This window comes from Macaca nemestrina, chromosome 1, assembly GCF_043159975.1.
Source record: "Macaca nemestrina isolate mMacNem1 chromosome 1, mMacNem.hap1, whole genome shotgun sequence".
NCBI classification, from domain to species: Eukaryota; Metazoa; Chordata; class Mammalia; order Primates; family Cercopithecidae; genus Macaca; species Macaca nemestrina.
This window is the reverse complement of record NC_092125.1, coordinates 82,500,665-82,516,102: the sequence shown is the minus strand read 5'-3', so window position 1 is coordinate 82,516,102 and position 15,438 is coordinate 82,500,665. Positions and strand designations below refer to the sequence as shown.

The following is a 15,438-nucleotide window of genomic DNA, read 5'->3' as shown; positions in this document are numbered from 1 at the left end:
TAAAGGAGGCTCCAAACCCAAACCAATTTTATTAAGTTCTTAGAAACTTCATTATGGAAATAGGGAAATTAAGGAAGTTAGGTTACTCTGAGAGGATCAATCAGTTTAAGTGTCTGGGCTTCAACATCCAGACTGTGTCATCTGTGTAACATATATGTCCTAACCTAGCACTGTCCATGAATTCTTCCTGCTCTCACGTCTAAGCTTCTTCTAGTACAACCTTAGATATCTCACTTGTCACATAGCTTCTCAATTATCACTTCTTTGAAATGCAAAGGATTCTCTGAGTTCCACAAATCTGAAATTCTCCTTAAAACCCCAGTAGCCCAACTATAGCTGAATAGAAGGTACTTTCATTTGAATATCCAGATAACATCTCATCCTTGTCTAATTTCTAGGTTATCTAATAAGAGTGTCACCATTTTCTTGGTGGTCCTTAAAAACTTCCTCTTACCCAACTGGGACTTCTCTCTTCATCTTTCACAGCCAGTCCATCAAACCCTTGTCCAGTCTTTCTTTCTACCACCACTTACTTAGCTGTCTCCTTTTTTTTCCTTTTTAGATTTTTATTTTTAATTTTTGGGGGTACATAGTAGGTACATATATTTATGGGTTACATGAGATATTTTGATACAGACATGCAATGTGTAATAATACCATCAGGGTAAGGCCAGGCACAGTGGCTCATGACTGCAATCCCAGCACTTTGGGAGGCCAAGGCAGGAGGATCGCCTGAGGTTGAGAGTTCGAGACCAACCTGACCAACATGGAGAAATCCCATCTCTACTAAAAATACAAAATTAGCCAGGCGTGGTGGCGCATGCCTGTAATCCCACAACCTCTGCAACCCGGAAGGCAGAGGTTGCAATGAGCCAAGATTGCAGCATCGCACTCCAGCCTGGGCAACAAGAGCGAAACTCCGTCTCAAAAAAAAAAAAAAAAAAAATCACATTAGGGTAAATGGGGTATCCATTACCTCAAGCATTTATCCTTGTGTTACAAACAATCCAATTATACTTTTTTCAGTTTACTATTATTATTATTTTTAGACATAATCTCACTCTATTGCCCAGGCTGGAGTGCAGTGGCACGATCTCGGCTCACCGCAACCTCCTCCTCCTGGATTCAAGCAATTCTCCTGCCTCAGCCTCCTGAGTAGCTGGGATTACAGGTGCCCAACACCACCACACCCGGCTAATTTTTGTATTTTTAGTAGAGATGGGGTCTCCCCATGTTGGCCAAGATGGTCCTGAACTCCTGACCTCAGGTGATCCTCCCACCTTGGCCTCCCAAAGTGCTGGGATTACAGGAGTGAGCCACTGTGCTCACCTCTAAAACACACAGGAATAATCTAAAATAGGACTATATAAGGTTTCCAGTGTCTGACAGCCAATCTTTCATATTAATTCTTACTTCCAGTGTGTTATAACTAGAAGACTGATAAAACTTTACCGTAACAGACCATTTAGCATGCTGGAGAATGAGCATCACACCTAAATTACTTATTGCCAAGACAGATCAGCACAATTTGGATAAAAGTTGCTGAGAGCTGCTGCTAGTGGTATGATTCCCCAAAGACCACGAGTGGGATGGTCACTGAGGCACATATATTAATGCTTATAACAGGCAGTGGAACTTCACAGCTGTATTCTACTAGGGCAGGAAAAAAATATCAAAGACAGTTTTTGATTTTTTTTATATCCATCAAAAAAAAAAAAAAAAGACACACACAATAAAAAGTGTTGGCAAGGATGTAGAGAAAATGGAACCCCCAATACACAGTTTGTGGGAATGTCAAATAGTGCAGCTATGGCTGGGCACAGTGGCTCACGCCTGTAATCCCAACACTTTGGGTGGCTGAGGTGGGAGGATCGCTTGAGCCCAGGAGGTTGAGGCTGTAGTAATCCAAGATCACGCCACTGCACTCCAGCCTGGGCAATAGAGTAAGACTTTGTCTCAAAAAAAAAAAGAAAAGAAAAAAAGTGCAGCTGCTTCTGAAAACACTCAGGCAGTTCTTCAAAAGGGTAAATATAGAGTTACTATATGACTCAAGTGATTCCACTTCCTAGGTATTTTGCCTCTTTGTCCTGTGGACTACTGTACTTTATCTCCAACAGCATAAAGTACAGTGGTCTGAAAATAGCAAATAATCAATCTGTTGATTTTTTAAATCTTTTTAAATAGAGGTAAACTTGTGACCAGCAGACAGCCAACCTGTCACTGCAGTTACCAGGGCAATAAATATACATGATCTTTGTCTTTACAATTATATCAAAAAAAGAATCTTCGGTGTTTTTTTTTTTTTTTTTTTTTTTGAGACTGGATCTCACTCTGTTGCCCAGGCTGGAGTGCAATGGTGCAATCTCGGCTCACTGCAACCTCCGCCTCCCAGGTTCAAGCAGTTCTCCTGCCTCGGCCCCCCAAGTAGCTGGGACTACAAGCACATGCCACCACACCCGGCTAATTTTTGTATTTTTAGTAGAGATGCGGTTTCACCATGTTAGCCAGGCTGGTCTTGAACTCCTGACCTCAGGTGATCCACCCACCTCAGGCTCTTAAAGTGCTGGGATTATAGGCGTAGGCCACCATGCCCGGCCTAAAAAAAGAATCTTTGGACTTGACTTCATAGAGCCTTTTACCACTATCTACAAAGAAGCCATGCCAAAGCTGGCTCTTCTAGCAGGTTTTCATTCTTAGTAGAGATGACTGACAGGATGGGCTGGTATAACATTAAGATCCACATTCTCAAAGGTTCGAGTTCCCATTCTCACTCCCAAAGTTGTGTTTCACTTAGTGAAACTACAGGGAGACTTAGCTGTGCTAAAAGTCTGCCTGGGACTAGCCCTCAGCAGAAATGCAAGTAATCTGTGTTTCCAGCTCAGAGCTCACTTGAGGGCACTGGTCTATGGAACTGATCATGGGAGAGTACTATTAAGCTTGAAAGAGGCCAGGCGCAGTGGTATGCACCTGTAGTCCCAACTACTCAGAAGGCTGACGTAGGAAGATCGCTTCAGCCCAGGAGTTCAAGGCTGTAGTGCACTATATCACGCCTGTGAACAGCCATTGCATTCCAGCCTGAGCAACATAGCAAGACTTCGTCTCTTAAAAAAAAAAAAAAAAAAAAAATTCAGAACCCATGTTCAGTATATTAAAAAAAGAAAAAGAAAACAAAAAATTCTACCCCAGGATACCCACCCTCTATAAAAGAGACACAGATACTTTAAAGCTTTTCCCTTACTCAGATTCTAGTTTAATGACCTTTATAAAATCATTCCCCCATATCCACTCCTTCCCTCATCTCTACTGCTGCCATTATCTTTTCATATGCATCCCATCTTCCTCCAAACCCTACTTTATTTTTTCCCATGTTCTTTTTATTCTAACTGCACTTTACAACATCATACTTAAAAATCAGCCAATGAATGATTCTGTCCCAAAAAACTAGACATAAATAAAAATAAATAAAACCTAAAAATGTAGTAAAGCAGCAACCCACTAATATAACAATTGCAGGCTTGTCAAGATTATCCCAGCGGTCTTCACAAGAAAGTATGCTACGTATAACAGCCCAACTATAAAATTATATACAGTCAGGGTTTCCATTGAGCTCACTTTGAACAAACTTCCTAAATTTATTAAGTCAAAAATGTTGATTAGTTACCTAATTTGCAGCTTTTTTTTTTTTTCTTTTTTTTTGAGACAGAGTCTTGCTCTGTCACCCAGGCTGGTTGCAGCGGCCTGATCTCAGCTCACTTCAAGCTCCACCTCCCGGGTTCATGCTATTCTCCTGCCTCAACATCCCAAGTAGCTGGGACTACAGGCGCACGCCACCACACCCAGTTAATTTTTTTTGTTGTATTTTTAGTAGAGATGGGGTTTCACCGTGTTTGCCAGGATGGTCTCAATCTCCTGACCTCGTGATCTGCCCACCTCAGCCTCCCAAAGTGGTAGGATTACAGGCGTGAGCCACTGTGCCCAGCCCTAATTTGCAGCGTTTAAATGTACTTCCAGCCCAGCACTGTGACTCACGCCTGTAATCCCAGCACTTTGGGAGACAGAGGTGGGAGGATCACTTGAGGTCAGTCATTTGAGACCAGCCTGACCAACACAGTGAAACCCTGACTACTAAAAATACAAAAATTAGCCAGGCATTGTGGCAGGCACCTGAATCCTAGCTACTCAGGAGGCTGAGGCAGGAGAATGGCTTGAACCTGGGAGGCAGAGGTTGTAGTGAGCTGAAATCAAGCCACTGCACTCCAGCCTGGGTGACAGAGTGAGACGCCATCTCCAACAATAACAACAAGAAAGCTATTAAACACCTTTTTTTGGGACACGCCTATAAATAATCTCAGCACTTTGGGAAGCTGAGGCAGGAGGATCACTTAGGTAAGGAGTTCAAGACCAGCCTGGCCAACATGGTTAAACCCTGTCTCTAGTAAAAATACAAAAATTAGCCAGGCGTGGTGGTGCACGCCTGTAGTCCCAGCTATTCGGGAGGCTGAAGTAGGAGAATCGCTTGAACTGAGGAGGCAGAAATTGCAGTGAGCTGAGATTGCACCACTGCACTCCAGCCTGGGTAATAGAGTAAGATCCTGTCTTGAAAAAAAAAAAACATCTTTTTAAAAATTTTTTTAACTGCCTTGACACCAAACTAAAATTGTACTCACCGATATATATTCCAAGTGGCAACAGGTAAGTTGAGAAGGAAAATGAACCAGTGCAATGAAATGAGCATTAATACAGTGACAATGGTATGGCCAATCAATTCTGGAATTACCCACTGCAATAGAAGAACACGGTATTACATCTCACTGCTATGTCCTTCCTGACTATACAATGTTATTTGAAACTAAATCAATGAACGTACAGAGAATTTACAAGCTACTGTTTCAAGATTATTTTTAGACTCACATGTCCCAGATTTGCATACTGCTATAACTTTGTATCCCATGCAAATACATCAGGGCACAGCTTAAAAATAAAGCACTTAAATTTCAATTACTTTTTATCCTAAGCAAAGGCTTAGGTTCATTCATTAAGCAGGTTTGAATGAGAACTAGAGAAAAAGTAGAGTATTGTTTACTTCCCATTCTAGTATCTATGCCAAAGCCCCTAGCTAATTTAGGATGGTTGATAGCCATACACATGTTGCCTTTCACGTCAGAATAGCAACATTAAACATTTTCCAATCTCCAGAATCCCAAGGAAACCATTTCATATTCAGAGAAAAAGAAAAAAAAAATGTAAAAGCTTACAATTAGAGCTCAAAGTTGACCAAATACAATAATGAACCAGCATGCCAGAATCCTGGCCTATTGGCTTTACAGAGCTCCATGCCCTTCCCTATACTCTTTGTTGACTTGTAATGTTCTAGTTCTCATGCATCAACAACTTTTGTGGCAGGGTTCTCAATTCACCAACAGCCTTCCTTTCCTATGAGTACAGATTTTTAATTAAAGTTAACTTCTTTCAGTGGAAGTTAACATTTAATGAAAGAAACTGGCATGCCTCACTTTCAGAAATGAGGAAAATAAAACTCAGAGTGGTTAGGTAAATTGCCTAAGGTTACACAGCTAAATAGTGGCAGAGCAATACAGTATAAGCCCAGGCATAATGACCTCAGACCTCTTGCATTTAGATTTTGGATAATTTTTTGGTAAATAAAGAATATTTGGTAAATAAAGGTAATATTTGGTTAAAAAAAATTGGTAAATAAAGAAGTAGAGATTTTTCTGGGCCATAAACCTAATTTGCAATCAACTTGGTTATATATATACACACACATATATATACACACACACACATATATACACACACATATATACATATATATATATATATTTTTTTTTTTTTTTTTTTTTTGAGACGGAGTCTTGCTCTGTCACCAGGCTGGAGTGCAGTAGCACGATCTCGGCTCACTGAAACCTCCGCCTCCTGGGTTCAAGCGATTCAACTGCCTCAGCCCCAGTAACTGGGACTACAGGCGCCCGCCACTATGCCAGCTAATTTTTTTATTTTTTAGTAGAGACGGGATTTCACCATGTTGGCCAAGATGGTCTCGATCTCTCGACCTCATGATCCACCCGCCTCAGCCTCCCAAAGTGCTGGGATTACAGGCGTGAGCCACCGCATCCGGCTGGCTATACTTTTTAAAATGCTATTACATATTGGAAAGTTCTAGTTGATTGCATAATTCTCACAAGTATGAGCTACAAAGTCAAACAAATCTGGAATGGAACTCATGCTATCTCCTATTTATTAGCTGTGCAATCTTTGGAAAAGTTACCCTCTCTAAGCCACAATGTTTTCATCTGTAAAATACACGTAATACCTACCTCACGAAGTTGTTGTAGAGAGTTAGATGAAATAACGTGTAAGCCACATGCAAAGTAGGCACTCAATAAAATGTCAGCTGATGTGATACTAATACTCTCTGATCCATATAAGATCCCTAAAGCTATAGCCTTCAGTCTCTGGATTTCTGACTGTAAACTGCAATCATCTTTGTTTTACACAGACACAGACCTGAAACACGTTTTTTTTTTTTTTCTCTCTGGTTTCATTTTTGTAGAGAAGAAGTCTCCCTGTGTTACCAGAGCTGGTCTCGAACCCCTGGGGCTCAAGTGATTCTCCCTCCTTGGCCTCCCAAAGTACTGGGAACAGGTGTCAGCCACTGTATCTGGCGTGAAATATGTTTCAGGAAGCAAGACTTAACCTTACCATGCTTGGTTTACTGACTTTCAACCAAGTCCTCTGTTTTTTGTCTCTTCCCTCCTTAATGATATGCTCTTCCCTGAATTTGTTCTCAGCACACTGGCACTAGACTCATATCCTCCAAGGAGGAGCTTGGAGGATTTTTCTCTAAAGTAAATGACTCAAAAAACACCTATCAAAACACCGCCATTTCAGCTACCCCAACAAAAGTCCAGGTAGATAACAATTACCCGACAGGGAAGTCTACCAGTCAACAAATCTAGACCATCCAAAGAGCTTTCAATGAGCATTTTAGTGCTTTACCCTTAAATATGAATAGGCAGTCCTATATCAGAAATTTGAAGAAAGTCTCCAAAATGAAAGACAGAGTAGGGGAAAAAAAGAAAGGAAAAGAACTTGATGGAAACAGATACAACATAAGAAGCAGAAGAAAATTTCAAAAATACTATAATCACCCAGGCATGGTAGTGCACATCTGCAGTCCCAGCTACTTGGAATGCTAAGGCGGGAGGATCGCTTGAGCCTAGAAATTCAAGGCTGCAATGAAATATGATTGTGCCACTGTACCTCAGCCTGGATGAGAGAAAAAGACCCTATCTTTAATAAAAAAAAAAATAGAAAAATACTATAATCAGTATTCTCAGAGAGCTAGGAGTCAAACATGAACCAAGAGAATAAAAATCTCTTAAAAATCATCATTTTAGCATAAATGCTACATTTGTTAGAAAATTCAGAAGAAGGCTGGTTGCAGTGGCTCATGCCTGTAATCCCAGCACTTTGGGAGGCCGAGGAGAGCGGATCACCTGAGGTCGGGAGTTCGAGACCAGCCTGGCCAACATGGCGAGACTTCGTCTCTATTAAAAGTACAAAAATTAGCCGGCATGGTGGCACACCCCTATAATCCCAGCTACTTGGGAGGCTGATGCACGAGAATCATTTGAACCCAGGAGGTAGAGGTGGCAGTGAGCCGAGATAGCGCCACTGCACTCCAGCCTAGACAACAAGAGTGAAACTCCATCTCAAAAAAAAAGAAAAGAAGAAAATTCAGAAGAAAAAGCAAGGGAAATAAAAACAGCAAAAAAAAAAAAAAAAAAAAAAAAAAAAATCAAAGGGAAAAAACTAAGAAAAAGGAAAAAATTGGCAGATCAATCCAGATCAATTGTCTAGTCAGTGGAAGTTGTAGGAAGAGAAGGAGGGAAAAAAGATGGGGAAGAAACATTAAAGAACGAATACAAGAAAATTTCCCATATTGAAAGAGCCTATCAGATGTCGAAAACAAACGAGAAAGGCCTTTTAAAAAGTACACAGAGGGCTGGGCGCAGTGGCTCATGCCTGTAATCCCAGCACATTGGGCAGATTACAAGGTCAGAAGATCGAGACCATCCTGGCTAACACGGTGAAACCCTGTCTCTACTAAAAATACAAAAACAAAATTAGCCAGGCATGGTGGTAGGCACCAGCTACTTGGGAAGTTGAGGCAGGAGAATGGTGTGAACCGGGGAGGCAGAGCTTGCAGTGAGATCATGCCACTGCAATCCTGCAATCCAGCCTGGGCGACAGAGCGAGACTCCGTCTCAAAAAAAAAAAAAGCTGGGCACGGGGGCTCATGCCTGTAATCCCAGCACTTTGGGAGGCTGAGGCAGGCAGATCACCAGGTCAGGAGATGGAGACCATCCTGGCTAACGCAGTTAAACCCCGTCTCTACTAAACATACAAGAAATTAGCTAGGTGTGGTGGTGGGTGTCTGTAGTCGCAGCTACTTGGGAGGCTGAGGCAGGAGAACAGCGTGAACCCGGGAGGCGGAGCTTGCAGTGAGCCGAGATCACGCCACTGCACTCCAGCCTGGGCAACAGAGAAAGACTCTGTCTCAAAAAAACATAAAAGTATAGAGAGTTTTTACAGTACAGCACTGTAAAATTTCAAAACACCAGGGATAAAGAAAAGATTCTAAAACTTCGCCAGAGGACAGGAAAAGAGAGAGACAGAGAGAGAGAGAGAGAGAGACAATGAATCATATTAAAAAGATAAGAAATTCTTTGGGAGGCCAAGGCAGGCGGATCATGAGATCAGGAGATCGAGACCATCCTAGCTAACACAGTGAAATGCCGTCTCCACTAAAAAATACAAAAAAATTAGCCGGGTGTGGTGGCGGGTGCCTGTAGTCCCAGTTACTCAGGAGACTGAGGCAGGAGAATGGCGTGAACCTGGGAAGTGCAGCTTGCAGGGAGCCGAGATTGCGCCACTGCACTCCAGCCTGGGCAACAGAGCGAGACTCTGTCTCAAAAAAAAAAAAAAAAAATGGCATGATACTTCCCAACTTGAACAACACTGGAAGTCGGAAGACCACCAAGGGGTGTCTTTAAATTTCTGAAAGAAAAATCTTTTCCAACCTAGAACCCTGTACTCTGACAACTATGAATCAATTGAAAAGATAAGACATTTTCAAACATGGAAGGCCTCAAAATTTAATTGCCATTTACCTTATCTCAAGAAGCTACATGAGGCTGGGTACAGTAGCTCATACCTGTAATCCTAACACTTTGGGAGGCCAAAGAGGGCAGATCGCTTGAGCCCAGGAATTTCAGACCAGCCTGGGCAACACAGTGAAACTCCATCTCTACAAAAAAATTTTAAAAATTAGCCAGGTATGATGGCACACACCTGTAGAACCCAGCTACGTGGGATGCTAAGGTGGAAGGAGATTTCTTGAGCCTGGGAGGTCAAGGCTGCAGTAAGCCATGATCGCATCACTGCACTCCAGCCTGGGCAACAGAGTGAGACTCTGCCTCAAACAATCAAACAAAATTGATGAAAATTTTTAAAATATGGAGCTTAGGCCAGGCATGGTGGCTGACACCTGTAATCCCAGCACTTTGCCAAGACAGCAGGATTGCTTAAGGCCAGAAGTTCAAAACCAGTCTAGGTCACATAGCAAGACCCAGTCTACAAAAAAATTTAAAAATTAGCCAGGTGGCTGGGCACAGTGGCTCACGCCTATAATCCTAACACTTTGGGAAGCTGAGGCAGGCGAATCACTTGAGGTTAGGAGTTTGAAACCTGCCTGGCCAATATGGTAAAACCCTATCTGTACGAAAAATACAAAAAAAAAAATAGCCAGGTGTGGTGGCAGGTGCCTGTAATCCCAGCTACTTGGGAAGGCTGAGGCAGGAGAAGCACTTGAACCTGGGAGGCAGAGGTTGCAGTGAGCCAAGATCACACCACTGTACTCCAGCCTGGGTGACACGGCAAGACTCCATCTCAAAAAAAAAAAAAAAATTAGCCAGGCGTGGTGGCGTGCGCTATAGTCCCAGCTACTCAGGAGGCTGAGGCAGATCACTTGAGCCTAGGAATTCAAGAATAGCCTGATCATCACCGCAAGAAACCCTGTCTCTCAAAAAATAAAGAGAGTCATATATTAAAATATATATATATTTTCTCAGTAAACTATACAAGAAAGGTCTTCTTTCATTCAACCAAAGACAGACCTGAGCTTTTTTCCATGAGTGGGAGGAGGGAGTTCCGACACAGAAGACAAAAACAATTACCCTCATAACCAACATTTCCCTACTCTGAGTAAAGATGTTATCCATGTAAACAAGAGACAAGCAACATGTAAAGAAACAAAATTTCCATCCTGGCGAACCCGGTGAAACCCCGTCTCTACTAAAAAATACAAAAAACTAGCCGGGTGAGGTGGCGGGCGCCTGTAGTCCCAGCTACTCGGGAGGCTGAGGCAGGAGAATGGCGTAAACCCGGGAGGCGGAGCTTGCAGTGAGCTGAGATCCGGCCACTGCACTCCAGCCTGGGGGACAGAGCGAGACCCCGTCTCAAAAAAAAAAAAAAAAAAAAAAAGAAACAAAATTTCAAGTCAGATCTTCTAGCATAATTTCATGATCTAAAATATTGTAAAACACAGCAATTCCATCAAGTTTCCAATGAATAAGAGACAACAAGTACTCTAAAATAAAAAATACATCTATTATCTATAATAATCTTAAATATGGAAAATGATCTGGCTTCAATGCCAAAAAATGAGCAAAGAAATGTCTTACCTTGTTTAATTTCGAGCAACATGATCTAGCATTAATGTAATCACATTCTAAATCAGACAATGTAATTATCTGATGATCAAGATAAGGAATTATTATATTTCTTTTATAATAACTAAGTATTTAAGTTTCAGAAAGCAATCCCAGTTACAAGGCAGAATTAAATTTGACTTGGAAAAAAATGAGTTGTTTCCTAAAGTTTGCTCATTAGACAACTCAATTTTCCCATTCATGTTCCTTCAACAAATTATTTTACAAAATAATCCCATTTTGCTCAAATCTAATCTGACCCAACCAGAACATTTAGTTTGAGTTCCTCAAAGGTAAAACAATGGCTACAAAAAAAAAAAAGGAAAATATCCCAGCACTGTGGGAAGCTGAGGCATCGCCTGAAGCAGGAGTTCAATATCAGCATAGGCAACATAGCAAGGCCTCCATCTCTGTCACCCAGGCTGTAGTGCAGTAGCGTAATTCCAACACACTGCAACCTCCGCCTCCTGAGTTCAAGCAATTCTTGTGCCTCAGCCTCCCAAGTAGCTGGAATTATAGGTGCACGCCATCACACCCAGCTAATTTTTTGTATTTTGGGTAGACACAGGGTTTCACTATGTTAGCCAGGCTGGTCTCGAACTCCTGGCTTCAAGTGATTCACTGGCCTCACCCCCATTTCTACAAAAAAAAATTTTTTTTTTTAATTAGCTGGGCAAGAGCACCTGTAATGCTAGCTATGAGTAGCAGTAGTGCTAGGGCGAGGCAGCAAAATGCTGAGAGCCCAGGATTCACGTTACACTGAACTATAATCACACCAGTGCGCTCCAGTCTGAGCAGCAGATTTGGTGGGCGCCTGTAGTCCCAGCTACTTGGGAGGCTGAGGCAGGAGAATCGCTTGAACCCAGGAGGTGGAGGTAGCAGTGAGCCAAGACTGTGCCACTCCACTCCAGCCTGGGTGACACAGTGAGGCTCTGTCTCAAAAATAAACATAAAAATAAAATAAATAAAATAAAGTCAAACTCATCACTTTCTCCACAAATTGATTTTCCTCCAATTTGTTTTATTTCTGTTACTGACACAAGTATCATCTGCCCAGGATCAAAATATGGAAAGCTATCTCTACCTTCTGTTTCATATATCATAATCAATCATTTGTAGGTCCCAGCAATCATTTCTTCCAAATACTACTCACATATTCCCCCCTTTCACCTGCCCACAACCAGCACTCTATTTGAAATCCAGACGACCCTATCCCCTGTTGGTTTATCTTCCAATCTTTCTTGTTTCCAACCCACTCTGCAAATTCATCTTCCTAATACCGAAAATAACAATTTTCAATGGCTGTCTATTGCCTGCAGGATAAAAGTGAAAGACTTCCCTCCCCCCCTTAACATTCAGGCTCTCCAAAATCTGATGTAATCCTGCCTTTCCAATTTAGCCTTCTACTGCCACCAAAATCAACCATGTGCTCCAGATGGTCTATTTGTTAACCATCGCCCAGAAATCCACGAACTTACCTGTCTCTGCACCTTCGCTATTGCCAGTGTATGGTTTGGAATACTCACCTCTATCCCTTTCTGTAGATTTTGTCCACAGTTCAAAGTCCAAGAAACCTCTTATATCCTATATGAAGTTTACCCTGACCATTTTCCACCTCCTATCCCTAATACTAAGTTAGTGCAACTATCCTAAAATACAGAATATGCTGAACTTCATCAAAACACCACTGAATGTACTTTAATGTAATGTCTAAGTCAAACATTCCACCTACCATTTGTCTACATGCATAAATTGGTGTAAACCAGGACTATTTCAAATTATCAAGCCTGGTTTTCCAAACTGCAAAAAGAAAAAACCCAGTTTCATTTCTGAGTGTAAGCTCTAGTTCAGGGGTGTCCAATCTTTTGGCTCCCCTGGGCCACACCTGAAGAAGAATTGCCTTGGGCCACATATAAAATACAGTAACACTAATGATAGCTGATAAGCTTAAAAAAAAAAGATCACCAAAAAAGAATCACAATGTTTTAAGAAAGTTTACAAATTTGTGTTGTGCCACATTCAAAGCTGTCCTGGGCCACATGCAGCCCATGCCGGGCCGTGGATTGGACAAGCTTGCTCTAGTTCCTTGTATCACAAAAGGGGCATAGAGGTCATCAAAACTTAGGCAAGTGATGCTGCCCTTTCAGTAAGCTCCGCAAACCTAATAAAACTCAGAAATCTTGTCGTTAGAAATCATCAAGTAAAAACTGCTGCTCAATTGGGGAGGGTGGGGACACAAAGGCAGAGCAATATTTACTGAACATTAGCTATGGGGCAGGCACTGTGCTAGGGTGCTCAGCACCATTCTCATTGTGCATATCTAGGAAATAAACATTTCCTATTTTAAAGATCAGAAAACTGAGGCTTAGGGAAATAATGTGCACAGCAAAGAACTGGCTGAGCGGGAAACCTGATTTCCAAATTTTGTCCCCTTCCACTACAACAGGCTGCCAGTCCACAATGAAGTATGAAGCTGCACTGAACATATACTCTGTAGAACTACCCTAAAGCCCGCATGCTCTAGCAAATGGTTTAATCCGATCAGAAACGGGTACATGTGATTTTCAAGAAAGGAAGCTGAAATGCCAAGTTCCTCATACGTTTTTTCTATCTTATATTTAATTACTTAAAACTGGATTGTGCAATACAACATTGGGCAACAACTAAGCCTAGATGCTTCGTCAAGAGCTGGGAAGAGTTGTAGCCGACATGGCTACCGCAGTGCTAAATTCAACAACCATTTATTGCTCTGGAAAATACAGTTTGAATACTGCAACGTGAACAGCTACAGAAAATACTTGTTTTAACATGGATCGATAGAAAAATTTAAAAGCTGAGAAACGACTGGGAGCTGTTTCAGCAATAACAGCAGGTGTAATTATTGAATTTACAGATCTGCAACCACCGGGGACAACCAAAATAATCACTTTGTAGATAGTTGTTAAAATAACTCCTTTCCAACACTCACTACAAATCGGCACAGTGAAGGAAGCAACTTTACTCATTTGGCGAATGAGTCAACTCCTGGATGTGAAAGGTCTCTGCAAGTACCAACACCCGCCAGAACAAAGGGGCGGGTACCGGGGGTGTTGCCCGGGGAACAGGAGGCGGCAAATCGCCCGCACTCGTCCCGGCACCCGACTGTCGCAAGCGACCCCCCTTAGGACCCTCAGTACCCGACCAAGAGCACGGCAGGGGTCTCCCAGAGAAACGGCGACCCTTCTCTCCCGAGGGCGGCCGTGGCTCAGGCAGGGCTGGTCCCGGCGCCGCGGGGACGAGCTGAAAGCAGGCGCGCAGGCCGAACCGGGGTGCGCCCGGAGAGGCCCACGCGGACCCGGGTGAGGGGCGGCCGGCAGCCCAGGCAGGACAAGTGGGTGCAGGGCAGCAGGCGCCGTTGGGTAGGGCAGCCGGCCTCTCCTCCTCGCCCCGGGGCCCGCGCCACCGCCCCGGCCAGGCCAGCTCCCAAGGAGCTCACGCCAGTCGCCGAGCGCCTCCCTCGTCCCACACACTTGCCTGGGTGCCCAGCTGGCCCACCCTCAGCCCTGTCCCCCGGCAAGGCTTCCGCCCGCCTCAGGCAAGGATACGAAGTAGACCGAAAGGAAGATGAGCGCGCAACAATCGAGGAGAGAGAAGACGAACACCACCGCCTCCATCCTCCTCCTCCGTCGCCGCCGCTCCTTCCGTCAAACCCGCTCGGATGCCCAGACTCGCCCCTGATAGGCCCTTGCCCCGGCTGGCTGAGGCGTGTGGTCCGCGAACCCGAGCGCAGCATGCCGGGAGTTGTAGGCCATTAAAAAAAAAAAAAAAAAAAAAAATTCTACGGCGCTAATTCTGACGCATGCTGGGAATTGTAGTTCATTAGTACAAGTCCATATCAAAGAGGTGGGCAGGGCCTCTGTCATAAATCTGATTATTTCCGGAAATGGTGACAAGCAATTAGTCAACAAGTATTTACTCAACCCTTTTCTTTTAAAGAGCTGGGGTCTCGCTCTGTCGTCCAGGCTGGAGTGCAGCAGCATGATAGAGCTCACTACAACCTTGAATTCCTGGGCTCAAGCAATCCTCCCACCTCAGCCTCCCGACATGCCAGGCTAATTTTATTTTATTATTTCTTATTTTATTTTATTTTTTGAGACAGGGTGTCACTCTGTCGCCCAGGCTGGAGCACAGTGGCGTGGTCACAGTTCACTGCAGCCTCTACTTCCTGGCCTCAGGTGATCCTCCCACCTCAGCCTCCTGAGTACCTGGGATTACAGTAACATACCACCATGCCTGGCTAATTTTTTGTATTTTTAATAGAGATGGGGTTTTTGCCATGTTGGCCAGCTGGTCTCGAACTCCTGAGCTTAAGCAATCTGCCTGCCTCAGTCCACAGTGCTGGGATTACAGGCCTGAGCCACTGCACCAGTTTCTACTGAATGCTTTTAATCTGGATATCCAGTACGATGTATTTCCCATGTGTGAAATTGTATTTAGAGTTGGCTCTAGAACCACTGCATTCCCTGACTTGGGATTTGTAAGGGGTTTTCATCTCAAAGCACAGATCTAACTAACCTGATGCTCCTGGCTTGACATTTGTGATTTTCCTTTCCTTTCCTGATCTCAATTTCTCCAGAGATTTCACAGTCCTTTGTTTATTCTCTCC

At 43.3% G+C, this 15,438-nt stretch overlaps 1 protein-coding gene across 4 annotated transcripts in view; it reads right to left on the bottom strand.

Moving 5' to 3' along the window:
- Positions 1 to 15,438, bottom strand: part of LOC105478304 (cornichon family member 4) — a 55,691-nt gene that overhangs the window by 6,684 nt on the left and 33,569 nt on the right. For 2 of the 4 annotated variants that reach the window (XM_071081168.1, XM_071081173.1), the window contains exons 1-3: positions 14,378 to 14,535; positions 10,767 to 10,835; positions 4,668 to 4,780 (exon numbers count right to left, since the gene is read on the bottom strand). In XM_071081168.1, the coding sequence (XP_070937269.1) occupies positions 4,668 to 4,780; positions 10,767 to 10,835; positions 14,378 to 14,446 (251 nt within the window). In that variant the 5' untranslated portion in view covers positions 14,447 to 14,535. Of the gene's footprint in view, positions 1 to 4,667; positions 4,781 to 10,766; positions 10,836 to 14,306; positions 14,536 to 15,438 lie in introns of those variants that run through there. The other 2 variants (XM_011735431.2, XM_071081174.1) reach the window with 2 other exon arrangements.